At 38.2% G+C, this 14,990-nt stretch overlaps 1 protein-coding gene across 3 annotated transcripts in view; it reads right to left on the bottom strand.

Moving 5' to 3' along the window:
• Positions 1–14,990, bottom strand: part of PTPRM (protein tyrosine phosphatase receptor type M) — a 617,272-nt gene that overhangs the window by 354,084 nt on the left and 248,198 nt on the right. For all 3 annotated transcript variants that reach the window (XM_081149146.1, XM_081149148.1, XM_081149147.1), the window contains exon 5: positions 2,754–2,869. In XM_081149146.1, coding sequence (XP_081005272.1) covers positions 2,754–2,869 — 116 coding nt within the window. The remainder of the gene's footprint in view (positions 1–2,753; positions 2,870–14,990) is intronic.

Raw genomic sequence — 14,990 nt, 5'->3', positions numbered from 1 at the left:
AATCATTTAACAGTAAAATTATTCTAACATCACAAAGATTCACAAACCAAAAAGCATACTGAGCCCAGGACAAAGTAAGTTTCACTTAGAATTTCAAAGTTACAACAGTTCTATCTTTGTCCCCTTCTGGACAGGACCATGTGGAAATCTGCAGGCAATATGTAGTCACTGATGATAACAAGGGCAAGAAAGGACTGGGCAATAGATAAAGAACGACATTAATGGATTGATTGTAAAAACAATTTACCAACACGATGATCAAATTTAATAGAACAAAAGCAGGAGAGACCTGTACACGAGAAATTCAACATGAGAGTCAGATGGATGCTATTGAATACAGGTACCAGTTATCATTTATGTCTGCCTTTTACTTTCCTAAACTGGAACATGTGTTTCACTTTGCTTCAGACTCGTGATTGTCAGCCCTGGACACACACTGGCATCATCTGGGAAGCCTTTAACAAAATATTGAAGGCAGGGCCCGACCCCAGACCAATTAAATCAGAATCCTGGTGTAGAACGGACATTAAAAAACAAACAAACAAACAAACAAACAAACAAAACTTTCCATGTGAGGTAGTGGAGTCAGGGCTGAGAAATCTGCACTTAGCCTCCCTCCCCTGCTCTTTTTTTCAGAACAGCAGCTAGCTTTCTCCCTACAACATGAGAGATTCTCTTTAAAACAGCCTCCCACTTTGTAATAGGAAGTGAGGATCGCCAACCCCCAAGGAAATACTCAAGTTTAAGCATGAGCATCCCAAGTCCACGATACTTGCAAAAACATAAAGAGCAAATTGAATCCTCAACTTGCCTGTAAATTCTTGGGAATATCTAAGACTCTATTGAGGCTAAAACCTAGACTTTATATTGTATTCTCTCAAGTAACATTAATATAAATATCAGGAAAAAATTTCCACGAAGAATTAAGATTTCTAGAGATAAATCAAAGATGACAAGGATAGTTTCATTTTTAAAAGGTCATTAATGCATTGTGAAAAATGCCAATTAAAAAATCTCATCAATTACCATAAACAGCTAATCTTGACAGAATTTAATACCAAACAACCACTAAGAAAATAATTCTCAATCACTAACATTAAGAATCTAAAATAATTGGAAAGTGGGATAAAAAGGAAAAGGTCAAATACTGAAGAACAGGGTGAAGCACAGTTTTCACACACTACAAAAGCTTTTAAAGCAGCGATTATACAACTTTTAGAGAGAAGGAAACAGTGAAGATGAATTCAGTCCGCTGCACACATTCCTCCTTCCTGGCCAGGGCACACTCCCAGGGACAGAAGGATGAGAAAAGAGAGTGACACCAAAGTAGAAGGGTGAGGGATTGTGCAGAGGACACAGCTGTATTTAAAAAGCCTCCTCCGGAATGTATTCCCCACTTGTCAACACATTATTGACTAATCTCGGATAGCACATTTGGCTATCTTCCATTTTCGCCAGAAAGGGAAGAATAAAAATGGCCATTTATTTCAGTTGTGATGATTAAAAGGGATAAGGGATTTAAAAATTATAGTGTCACCGACTGTGACACATTGCAATCATTATTACAGTGCAGAAGAAGAGGGGTAATGGAAGGTGGAGAGGTGACCTGCACAGAGGAACAGTCGCGCGCAGGAAACGGAAAGGAAGGTGAACGGAATAGACACACAGGAAGGTTAAAAGGAAGCAGATCAGAGCAAACACAGTAAGTAAATAATTAACCAAACCCAACCCAACCCAACTACAGGATCGGTAGGTAAGGGGAGATCAACACAGCTCAAGATGAAGAATGAGCGGCCTGCAGATTGACGCTTAAAAGGAGGAAAAGGAAGGAAACCGGAGAATTCTGTGGGAGCGTAAATGAAACCTAGAGCCTGAAGTGGGTAGGACTCTGGTCAGAGGGGGCAGGTCCCTCATTCTGTCAGAATCATTGAGACCAGGGATCTAACCATGAAATGATTTATCATGCGAAATACATATGGTGAAATGGGAAAGACTGTAAAACACATAAATTATGATTACCCTAAAAAATGTCCACTTAAGATTCTCAAAGTTAAAAGATGTGTTATGAATGTTGTCTAAATTGAGGCTTATTGCTGTGTAAAAGCAAATTACAAAAAGGCCTATAAATGTGTGTGTAAAAGAGAGGAGAGAGGAGAGAGGAGAGAGGAGGGGAGGGGAAGGGAGGGCAGGAGAGGGGAAGGGAGGGGAGGTGGGGGAGGAGATGGGAGGAGAGAGGAGGGGAGGGGAAGGGAGGGGAGGGAGAAGGAGAGGGGGAGGGGAGGGGGAGGGGAGGGAGGAGGGGAGGGGAGAGGGGGAGGAGGAGAGGGGGAGGGGAGGGAGGAGGAGATGGGGAGGGGAGGGAAGAGGAGGAGAGGAGGAGAGGAGGAGAGGAGAGGGGAGGGGAGGATAGTATTCTTGGACTTTAGAAGAGTAGGGAAAAGGTACTGTTTTGTACTTTAATATATTGCTTTTAATGTAAATTGACAATCAGCTCTTCAAAGTAAGATGACTAAACAGAAGGGCAAAAAAAACAAAAACAAATTCAAAATAAGGGCTGTGATGAATAACAATTAGCTTCTCTAGAACTCTTAGTAATCTGGCTCTTGGTAAGAAGGAAAGGAACCTGAAAACTCTCCACAGCATCCATCTTCCATTAAGCACGTGGCACCGATCCATTTCCCTGGGCCCCTCCCCAGGGGCAGGTATCGATTCCACAGGACTTTCAATGAACTGGTGAAAGTGAGTTACTGTACCTGTAACCAGAGCCTGTCCCCTGCCAGGGTCCTGCCAATGGCACTGCACTGGAAGGTGGCAAACTGGCCGGCATTCACTTCCACATTCTGAATCCGCAGGAAGTGGGGAGTTCTGGCTACATGGAGAAAAATAATGAAAGATATTAACAGTGGAGATCTATAGCTAATACGTGTCTTTTTGAATGTCTCTATAATTTTAGGCCTTTCCATTTTGTTTACCTTTGAAGAAAAGAATGCTTTTGCTTATCAGGGCTATAAAGATTTCATTATGATTATAAAAGAGATCCTAAAAGGCTTTGGTGTGCTCTGTAAAAAAAAATAAAAAAGCCAAGTGTTCTGGGGTAGAACCAAACAGAAAGAAGATATTTTATTGTTCCTGCTGTGCAAATTATCACAGCTCAGCAGTCTTCTTGTAATAACAGATCTGTATTAATAAAGATTATACTGAGGCCTAATTGATGTTTTGAACAAAAACATATTAGATATTTATACTAGCAACGTGAAAAGAACAGTAAGAAGTTAAATGATGTTGTCAAGGAAACTTTTTAAGCCAAGTACAGAGCTGTGCATAATGTATATTTTAATACAACTAATTGGTATGCAGCATTGCTTGTATAATATTTCCCAGTTACCAAAAATACTATCCCTATAGACAGACTCTGAAATTATGCTGGGACTGCCATAGCACGGCAGTTTTTGCTGATTCTTATTTCCCATTCAAGAACAAAGAATGATTCCAAATGCCAAACAGCATTAAGTCTCATAACATACATTGGCCATAGGGGACAGCTGTTTAAATAAAGGATACTTCTATTTGATCTGAGAAGTACAGACCAATTTCCACAGCATACTGAAAACATGTGTCAAGGAACTGGAGTGATAGGTCAGGAATTAAATTTTATGATAACTTCTACTTTTAGGAAAAAAATTCTCTTATCACAATGATAGAGTGAAAGAGTAGAAGGGGTGGGGATGGGAGAGGTTAGAGAGTAGAAAAGGAAGAGAACTGGGCAATAGTATTTTCTGGGAAGTATGGGCAAAGCTGGACAATAACTAGAATAAATTTTTTTATGCCATGACAGCTTTCTCTCAGGGCCAACATGTCTTTAGGTCATGTCTAGACACTTTCAAAGAACAGTGCCCAACTACTGGGTACCCAAAGATGATAACTAGCACTAATATGAGCCTGTGCAGAACATAATTAGGAATGGAAATGGGTTACAATCCAAGGACAAAGAAAAATGAATTTTAATATCAACAACAGATAGGAAACCCCCACTGCTAATTTGGAGATCACGAATAATTCAGGCAATGTATTAGTGATGCTTAGCTTTCAAAACCAAAATACCCCAAAGAACTTCTAAAGAAGCAGTATAACAATGGGTCCCTGGTTGTAATACTAATTTAAAACCTTATAAACTATTTTTCAGTAACTTAATCAAATTACCCTTGGTCAAGAATAACATTATTCTATGGTTTTTATAGATCTCTGTAAAAAGTCCCAAAATAAAATTTCTTTTCTATTCTCTGTTCCCAAAAAGCTGAAAGATCCATTGTTTTTTAGAAAATAGAAAAATATAACATTTTTTAGCATTTCTATGCCAGAAACTAGTCCACTGAATACTCACAGATGTCCTGTGAAGTAGATTTTTCCATTGTTCAGATGGGGATGGGAAAGTTGTTGGTACTCAGGCTAGTAAGTGTGAGAACCAGAGTGTCCACCCAGTTCCAAAGCCCAGCATGGCCCACGGTGCCACACTGCCTCTGCCAGCCTTGCCGCCCTGGGTTTGCCGTTCCCATGCTCTTCAGCCCCCTGGCAATGGCTCCCTGTCTGACTGCTGGGATTTTAGGTTCTTTTAAGGTCCTTCCCAAATCCTATTTCTTCCATGAAGCTTCCATGGACTCTCTTATCTTGTTAGACCTTTCCAATATCACATATCCTCTGTCTTATATATAGTAGTCACCCCTCATCTGTGGGGCATATATTCCCAGACCCCGAGTAGATATCCGATACTACAGGTAGTACTGAATCTTACATAATCCATGGGTTTTTTTACATACATACTTATGATGAAGTTCAATTTATAAATTAGGCCCAGTACGAGATTAACAGCAACAATAATAACATAGAACAATTATAACAATATACTGTAATAAATACAAGTTATGTGAATGTGGTTTTTTTCTCTCTTAAAATATCTGATAACTGATCTGATAACTGAGATGGCTACTAAGTGACTAAAAAGCAGTAGCAGGTACAGTGTGGTTATCATGAAAAAAGAGATGATTCACGTCGCAGGTGGGACAGAGTGGGACTGTGAGAGATTTTGGCACACTACTCAGAAGGGAGCACAATTTAAAGCTTATGAATTGCTTATTACTGGAATTTTCCACTGAATATTTTTGGACCACAGCAGACCACAGGTAACTGAAACTGCAGAAAATAAAACTGTGATAAGGGAGGACTACTGTGTTAGTTATTGGGATGACATTCACTGTTGTCTTAATCACGTGTATGTACAATAAATACATGACAGTAATGCCTCCCACATAGCAGATACTCAATATCATAATTAAATTGAATTCATATTATTTAAAACTAATAAAACCACTCAGATATCCTTGAAAATTGTTTACAGTTGACCCCTAAACACAGGTTTAGGGATGCCAACCCGCATACAGTTGAAAATCCACATATAGCTTTTAAAGAAAATTTTATTAAATTTATTGGGATTACATTGGTCAAAAATCCACATATAGCTTTTGACTCCCCCATAACTTAACTACTAATAGCTTACTGTTGACCAGAAACCTTACTAATAATGTAAACAGTGGATATTTTGCATGTTATATGCACTATATACTGTATTTGTAAAATAAAGTGAGCTAGAGAAAAGAAAATGCTATTAAGAAAATCATAAGGAAGAAAAAATACATTAATAATATTTATTGAAAATAATCTGTGTATAAATGGACCCACAAAGTTCAAACACATATTGTTCAAGGGTCAACTGACCTTGAGATTTCAACTTCTGTAGAATTCTACTCTCCTACCTCACCTCTGATAAAAATGAGCAAACTTTTTCTATACAAACATTTGTAATAATTACTATTTTAGATTTACCTACATCAGAGATCCCCAACATTAATAGAAATCACTAAGAATTTGAGATTTGATTAATTAATAGAACTACATTGGAAGCAGGAAAGCTGTTATCTTGCCAAGGAAATTGAAGCAAAATTGAGTATTCTTTTTCTTCTAATCCAACACAATACATCTATTATATTTCAAATGTCAACAATTGGAAACGTTTTCAAAAGTTTTTCCCCTGTAAAATAATTCTAAGCACTTTATCCCTGGCCACACGGACAATGAAGTACACAATGTACATACCATTAAGAAAGACAAAAACAGAAACTGTGGAAGTGAAAACTCCTGTGTTCACCAGTATATTTGTACAACAGGAGATTTTAGCTACTTCACATGAATTCTACGGGAGCTGATCAGAGCGGTTTATTCTCTGCAATCTTTCAGGACACACACACACACACACACATACACACAGCCTCTCACTGCTGACTCCTTAAGGAGCTGCTAGATCAATGCCAACCATCATCAGCCACCAGTGATCCCCTTTTAAGGGCTCTCCCACTTACTATCACAGCCTCTGCCCCTCTAAGAAAACTACTCTCCTCACATCTCATTTCCCTGTAATGAGAAATGCTTTCAGCCACACGGACCTTTTTTCAAAACTTCTCCCAAAACTTTTAAAACTCTACTTTCAAAGTCATTTTCCTGCAGCTCTTTCCTTTGTTCATTTGTCTTCATGCTCCTCCTGTAAACGTAGATTTGTCCCAGAATTAGGTTCAATTTCCTTTGCAAGTGTGTGCTCTCCCCGGTAGATGCCTTCTGCCTCCATAGAGTCACCAACCCAGAGCACAGTGAGAACTCCCCAAGTCCCATCCCCAGTGCTCTACTAAAAAACATAACAAAACAGAAAATAGCATTTTTGAGGCTCTTAGAAACAAGGAATCTGTGAAAGTCTCAGTGGGCAACACTTCTGCCAGTCACAAGGGAAGTTCTTGACAATTAATAGTCTGGAGCCACTGCTGTCAACTGAGTGGCCCCCGTAAGGGCAGACAGGCCCCTCCAAAGTCACACCCGGCATCATACTGGGCCCCAGACAAAGGGCATCCAGACCAAGGAAAACAACAGCCACTAGCCCACATGGTCACTTCTGTCCTGGAGCCAAAGTCCACTACTGGAGTCACACCAAGATGAAAGCTGACAAGCTAGTTGTGGTCAGAGAGTGATAAAGACTACAGGGAACTGTTGTCCTATGAAGAACAGTTTGTTTTTTAAAGAAACCCTTCAATCTAGTGAGGAAAAACTGGGGCACAGGGGAAGGGTAGGGGTGGTTAAGAATGACTGCTGACTTCAGATCTGTGAAATGGACACAGTATGCAGGGACTATGGAGAGGCATGTTTCCCTAGAGGTAAAGGAGGCTTTCCAGACACGGACTGACAGATGTGGTGTGAGCTGGCCAGTGGGAAGCTATTTATGGAGACAGATTTAGCAGTTGGTGAGGAGGAAAGGTGGGTAGCCTGGGCACTCCATTTGTGACTAGCGTCCTATTGAGTGTTGCCAATTCTCAGTGAGTTTGTTCAAGTCTAAATAAATGGCCCTTGCACCTCCGCCTCCAGTGGTTAGCCTGCGGCAATGGGGTCCTTGCTTTCTTTCTCCTTGGCTATCTTTAGGTATGGGGCCTGCATCTTGTGTGCCCTCTTTGGGAGCACCTCTTGCATCCATGGTCAAATCATAAAAAGGCTTATGGTTTGAGCCACATTTGGAATGAGGACACTCTCTGAAGCAGGGTTAGAATCGCAGGCTTCTTTGTTTGGAAGGTGTCTCCTGGGCCGGAATTTCTTCTGCCTGGTTTTGGTTTTGAAGCCTCAGCTCACCTGGCCCGCTCCTGCCCCTCGTCTGAGGCCTGTCCGGTCAACTGAAACCCCCTCCCCACAGCCCCCTGACTGCTCCCCCGGCACAGCGCTAACTCGGTCTGCTTCCTTTCTTGTGGCCATGACTTTACTAATGATAACTTGGAACTTCAATGGCTCTTTGAGAAAACTTAATCTCCCAAGCCGGCTCCTATATACTTTAACTGGCCCTGCCCCGCTTCCATATCCCTGCGGACTGCTACACTTGGACTACCCCGCACACTCAGGTAGCAGGGTGTCTCACTCATGTCGCCCTCTCCTGTCTGTCCCCTGGCCTCCTAATTCCGCTCGCCTCTTGCTGCAGGTCGGGTTGGGTCTCTGACACAAGGTGTTTGGGTATGTAGCCATCTTTCATTGTAACTTGGGCTAAAGGGGTGTTACATCTGAGGCTGCTATTCTGCTGTTTCACCCCCACTTGGTTAAGTCCAGGTCGAGCCTGTGCTGAAGTGTTGTTAAATATTTTCAGCATCACCCCTAGTATATCCCCACATAGTTAAGTTACTAAATATTAAAAATTAAAAGTATTCCCTAAAAATCCATTATAAAATCTCCATGTATTGTTCATATACATCTTAGGCCTTGGCGTCTTACCTGCACCCCACCTATGACCCACTCTCCTTCCTCCTTTTTCTCTCCCTCCCAACCCTAGGCTGCCCAAATTCTCAAAATCCCTCTTGCTTTTTTTTTCTTTTTTTTTTTTTTTTAGAGAGAGAGAGAGGGAGAGAGAGAGAGAGAAACACCAATGTGAGAAACATTGATTAGTTGCCTTCCACACGCATCCCAACCAGGGAGCACCCCTGGGACTGTACCTGCAACCTGGGCATGTGACCTGACCCGGAATCGAACCAGCAACCTTTCTGTTCATGGGACAACATTCAACCAACTGAGCCACACTGGCCAGGGCCCTCTTGCTTTTCTTATGAATTACAATTGAGTTTTCTTTTCTCCAACAGAAGGACCATCAGGGTGTTGTGGGAACAATGGAACTCTACACCCACCTCCTCCGGTGGATGCAGAAATGCAGGAAAGGTTTTCTTTCCTATAGGTACCTTTCCTCTCCTGCTATCTGAAATCTGCAGCCCTTCAAAAGCTTCCACACTTTCTGAGGGGCATAAGGGGAAAGCTAAAATACATTTAGTTTGTAACATCAGAGTAAGCTTCCCCGGACTAAAATCATTGAAAGAAAATGAATTCATTCCTTATCAAGTGTGTAAGGAGAGTTATTTTGGAAGAGCAAAAGTGGGCTACCCATATAGATTCTCTTCTTTTTAATATTATATAGCATGTTTCTGAACGACCTGAGAAGTAATATAATTTTTCCCCCAAATCTGAATGGCTTCCTGAAACAACTTACCTAGACCATCTTCATTTATATATTCCTCCTATTAATAGGACTAATATATAAAAAGCTGTCCAAGATATCTGAAATCAATTTAATTATTTTTTCTAAGAATTATGATTTAAATAATTTATTTTTCTCTTCTAGAAAATATTTTCAATAATAAATACTTAAAGTGCTTCATTTTTAAATCATATAGAAATTTATCTCTAAGAAGTAACTTTTAAAATATGCCTCCATTTCTGCACACTTAATTTATTTTTAATGAAAAGCATCCTGAACCTGTTAACCTGTTGAGAAGACACATACATACCATGTTGACCAAAAGCTTGGGCCTCTTGAAGGAGGCTGGGAAATAAAACTTTGATTCATCTAGGCTCACTGAATTCAGGAATGTTCCTACAGATTATTTGCACTAGGTGAGGAGCCAGATGCTGAGTACAGATGGGGCAGGAATCGGGAAAGGGGTTAAGGTAAAAAAAAAAAAATCCTAAATTTCTACTGGAACTAAAAAAGGCAAGCTTCTAGCACCTGGCAGACTCCTCTCATGTGGACATATTGTGGGTGGCTGTTATTCTCGGCTGCTCTGAGAGATCTGGTGGGAGTATCTGGCTTTGCGCAGAACCATCAGAGCAGCCCTCTTGTCATTAAAAAAAATTCACATCCTCTGAATTGGTCTATTGATATCTTTTTACCTTTTTGTCGCAACAATGCACCTTTTTCAAAATTTAACAAGATATTCAGAATTTTTCCTTTTTAAATATTCATTTAAAACTATTTAAAAATCTGCCTAATATATATCAATGGTTCCCAGAGGCACTGTCATCCCCCAGCTGATATTTGGCAGTGTCTGGAGACATTTTTGGTTGTCACAACAAGGGTGGGGAAGATGGTGGTACCACTAGTATTTAGTGGACAGAGGCCAGGGATGGTGTGAAACATCCTACTGCATAAGACAGTGCCCATGAGAAAGAATTAACAGGCTCAGGATGTCAACAGTGTCAAGGTTGAGAAATTCTGGTATGCATTATATGGACACAGAAAAGTCGACTGAAACACTCCCCTACTGCTGGACATTTGAGTTTCTTATACACAATGCCAAGATAAAGGTTTTCATAATTAGTCATGTAGACAATTTTGTTTTTTCCTTAGGATAAGATTTTAGAAATCAAATTACTAAGACAAAAAATATTTATTTTTAAAAGACTTTTGACACAAATTGCCAAAATGCTTTCTTTAGAGCATATAACAATTTGCATTTCTACCAGCAGGGTATATGAGAGGACTCTTTTCATCACCTGCTCAAAAACACTAAGGATGAATTTCTGTAAACTCTTTTGATAAACTTAGGAAATATATGTACTCTGCTCTATCGGCTAAGTGAATAATAGTAAATAATTTGAACATCAGGATTGTCTCTGGTTCTATCAGTTTGTTCACGTGCAGGAATCCGTCCTTGTAAGACAGCTTCCTAAGGGTCTTGTTTCTAACAATGGCTACCTGAGCCACAAGAGAAAGACACAGCAACACTCATTTATCAACACAATCTCCTAATACTTACTGTCTGCAGGGGACTGTCTGTTAGGATATAACTTGCATTTTTAATTTGGAGGCCAAAGATATGATTGTGTTATAGTCTTTTTTTGTTCACCCCATTCTTAATAAAGACATGTCACACAGAATGAAAGTTATCACTTTTCCTTTAGAATTGTTTTGCTCTTCAATACAGCTTTCTCAAAGAGGGCAGTGCATACTCCTTACATAGTGACGTTCGGGGTCTGAGGAATTTATATTTCTGTTCAAATTGTATTTTGGGGAGGGCCCTTCTCTGCAAAGAGATTGACTCTTTTGGTTTGGAAAAAATAGTGTTGCTTAGTTGAGAAAAGACTGCTAGAAAAAAATAATTTGATGTATAACAAACAAATATATTAAGAATGAACACACTTAATCAAATTATCCCTTTCAAATGAAAGAGAATTTTTGACCTGAATGGAAGCTAGTAACTCATCCACCCAGGTAAGTAAGACAAAAGGACTGTGGGATTCTATTTTCCAGTATCAGTTCCCTTCAAGAACAAGAAAGTCAGAATTTCTACTAATGGCATTTGTAAGTTTTTAAAATAAATATTAAAGGCCTATCTAATCTTTCTAAAGTTTTAGGATTCCTGGATCCTCCCTCTCCTGTGCAGTAAATCCTACAACTGTTTGCAGCTGGGAAGCAGTTTAAGACTGATAATATTTTAAAACTGGATTTTAGTACATGTGTGTTCAAGCATCAATACTCCAGCGCCTTACTACCTCTGAATAGAAGCAAAAGTTCCTAACCCACACCTTAGTGGATTTTTTAAAAATTTGTAAAATAGGGATTTTAAAAGTACCTATATCAGAGAGTTGGGATAAAGATTAAACAAGATGATGTAGGGAAGGCATACAGTGTGCCTGGTGCTTAGTCTAAAAAATATTCATTACTATTTAAAAGAATTGATTTATTACTGGAAACTGGATAAGATCCCAAGAAAAAGAGCTCTACAGCCAGGAAAGTTCTGATCCCATGCTGAGCTGTATGCTCTGAACCTTGCCAAACTACCTTAATTGTAACACCAGGTAGAGCACCGCTAGAGTAGAAAATTTCAATCTATCCCATATTCAAAAAGACAAATTCTCTCTCTCTCCAGATTTATAGGCCCATTTGTCTCCTAGATACCCTTTCAAAATGCTATGCCAGCTTTCTTCTAAAATCTGCAGGAGTTCTAAAAAACTATCCTCCATGAATTTCAAATAGTTTTTTAGTACACATCTCCTACTTTCTCATCTCTGCCATATTCTGTTGCTTGTCACTAAGAAAACAGTTTTTCAAAGAAGAGATGTTTGGGGATATTAATTGATCTCAAATCAGCCTTTGATTCCTTGATCAGGAATTATCATTGACCAAGATGCAAATCTTTTTCTACATGTTTCATATTATTGCTTCTTCAAAGCCTGCATCAAAATACTAACAAAATCAGAGAACAGTAATTTGTGAGATCAAAGTGCAAACTGAAGTGGGACAAAAGAGGACTGTGTGCTAACCCCTTTTTATTTTCATTTACATTTTGAGGTAACGGCATAGGTTGAAATGAACTGGAGGCATGCCCAACTGCCAAAATAAACAGCCAGTGTTTCTCTCTATTTGTGTAGCAAATCATCACAAACAAACAATAAAACAGCTTCTGCCAAAAAGAACTGCCTGGTACTGCCTACTCTAACACTGGAAAACAATACATTCGCAATTTTTGTTTTACATTTTAAAATGGACACTGATAAATTACCCCATTTAAATATTAAATCAATTTAGCTACTTAAGGTTACAATCTGCAGCTAACTCATTTTAGTGGGACTGTCAAGATGTAGTGCCTAATAATAATAATAATAATAATAACAGCTAACATTTATTGAGCTCTAGAATGCACTAAGCACTCCTCTAAATTCTTTATTATACATTAATTCATTTAACCCCAACATTCACCTTGTGAGGAAAGCCTTAAAGTTATTAATCCATTATGTGAATAAGTTTGTGGAGCCAAAGAAGTCAAATAACTCTTGCGACAGAAACAAGAAAGTTTGCTCTTAACATGTTTCAGGACAAAACTTTTTTTTTGCTTGAAAGTTAAAATAGATCTTAATGGGATAATTTTTCAAGTAGAAAAACAGATTCAACATTCCTATCATAGAAAAATAAGTTAGCCGCTATATACAAATAAATGTTACAAGTCACCCATATCGTAAAGAATGATAACCCTTTGGAGAAAAATGCAAGTTAAGTTTCGACGTGTTTAAAATGAGATGTCAGTTCTGAGTCCTATGCGCCTCTGAGCCAAAGCACGTGGGTCTGTCTTTATGCAATAGGACATAATTCATAAAACAATTCTAATTTTGTAGTTGTCACTGCTATTCTTATTTTAATCACACTGTTTAATGTCTTTATAAAAAACCCTAAATTTGGAAGTAGGCAAGTAATGTTTGGGTACACCAATATATCAATAAGTAAAAAATTAATTTTCCTTTATAAAATAAAAACAATTTTGAACCATATTTTGAACTCAGCATTTCTTAAATATTTAAACTGCTGACTTATTTTATATTGCAAAGCAGCAACACAGAATAGTCATGCATTTTGTATTCACTTTGTATAATATATGGTGCAAAGGATTTTTTCAATCTTTTTTATTATATTGTTATGTTTTAAAAATTTTTATTGAATTTATTGGGATGACATTGGTTAATAAAAATTATAAAGGTTTCTGTATCTGTAAATATATCTTCTGTATATTGTATTGCGTGCCTACCACCCTGAGTCAAGTCTCCTTCCATCATGATTTTATATTATTATGTTTTTAAGTTGGCAGAAAAATAGTGGAGCATGATTCTGTGTAATTTTTAGATTTCAGGATTCAAGGCATCACATATGCAAATAACTTTTTATCTAATGTGTTATATGACAACATATAAAAAAGACTATAGACCGTAACCAAATGGAACCTACACTAGGAATGCTAGGTGGTTTTAACATCCAAATATCAATCAATATAATAAACCCCAATAGAATAAAGGTCAGAACCACATCATGCTCTACTAGCTGGTGGGATTCAGGACACACTACCCCAAAATAAGGCACCTTGGTATACCGAATATTTTAAGCTGAAGGAGCATATCACACAATGGAATATTACCCAGTTTTGAGAAAGAATGAGGTATTGATACATTCAACATGGATGAACCATGAAATGTTATGCTAACTGAAAGACAAAAAGAACCACATATTGTATGATTGCATTTAAATGAAAAATGAAGAAAGACAGTAAATTGCTGGTTGCCTAGAGTTGGGGTGGGGGGCAGGGGAAATGGAGAATGATTGCTAATGGGTAGAGGGTTTCTTTTTGGGGTGATGAAAATGTTCTAAAATTGATTGTGATAATGGTTGCACAACTCTGTGAATATACTAAAACCATTGAATTGTATACTTCAAATTGGTGAATTGTATGGTGCATGAATTATGTCTCAATAAACATGTTAAAATGCTCCATGACTTGTAAGATATAAAAATATATATATCAGCACCACATGGCAATAATAGAAATACCTATATATTTATAATTTATAACCTACTTAAAAATAGGAGATAACATTATGAAACTGATAAAATGCTTCTTTGGTTTCTCCTACTAGGATTATTGAGCCAAATTCAAAATACATTTTTAGTGTGCATACCAAATACAAAAAGTATCTATGTTCCTTAGAAGTGGTCTTAAGACAGAGCTGCCATCAGCACAGCCATTTCTACATTTCCAAGCTGATCCTGCATCTGACTGTGACTACAGTAAAAACAGTTTTATGAGCAACTGTATACTCATAACAGAACAGCTACTTTTTAAAAAATGTTGTAATGTTTACTCATAAACCTATATGAATCCAAACAGGAGCCTTTAGGGTGAAGCAAATAAAGTTTAGCAGCTTTGCATCTTTTGAAAAGCATAGTTTTGGATATGAAATAAGGATTACTTATAAATCTTGATAGGAAATCCCTTAAAATATTACCTTTAAAGCTTTCCATTTAATGACTAAAATTTTGCTTTCTTTAAAATCTTTATTTGCATGTTTTTTCCATAAACTTCAAGGTTTGGAAAAAATAGCTACAGAAGGGCTATCATCAAAACCATTTAAAGCTTACAGTTCAAAATGCTCTTGTACTGTACCTCACCTTGGTACAGAGCCTGTTTTGCAATTTTGTGTCTCCTAACAGCAGTCTGCAAAGCCAATTAGGTATTAGCACCAGTATTCTCCAAAGGAGAGACCATAAACACCTTTACATGACCACAGGCAGCTGGGCTTGGAAGGAATGAGCAAAACTGCAGGAGATACAT

This window comes from Miniopterus schreibersii (assembly GCF_964146895.1).
Source record: "Miniopterus schreibersii genome assembly, chromosome: 10".
NCBI classification, from domain to species: Eukaryota; Metazoa; Chordata; class Mammalia; order Chiroptera; family Miniopteridae; genus Miniopterus; species Miniopterus schreibersii.
This window is presented reverse-complemented; position numbering and strand designations above follow the sequence as displayed.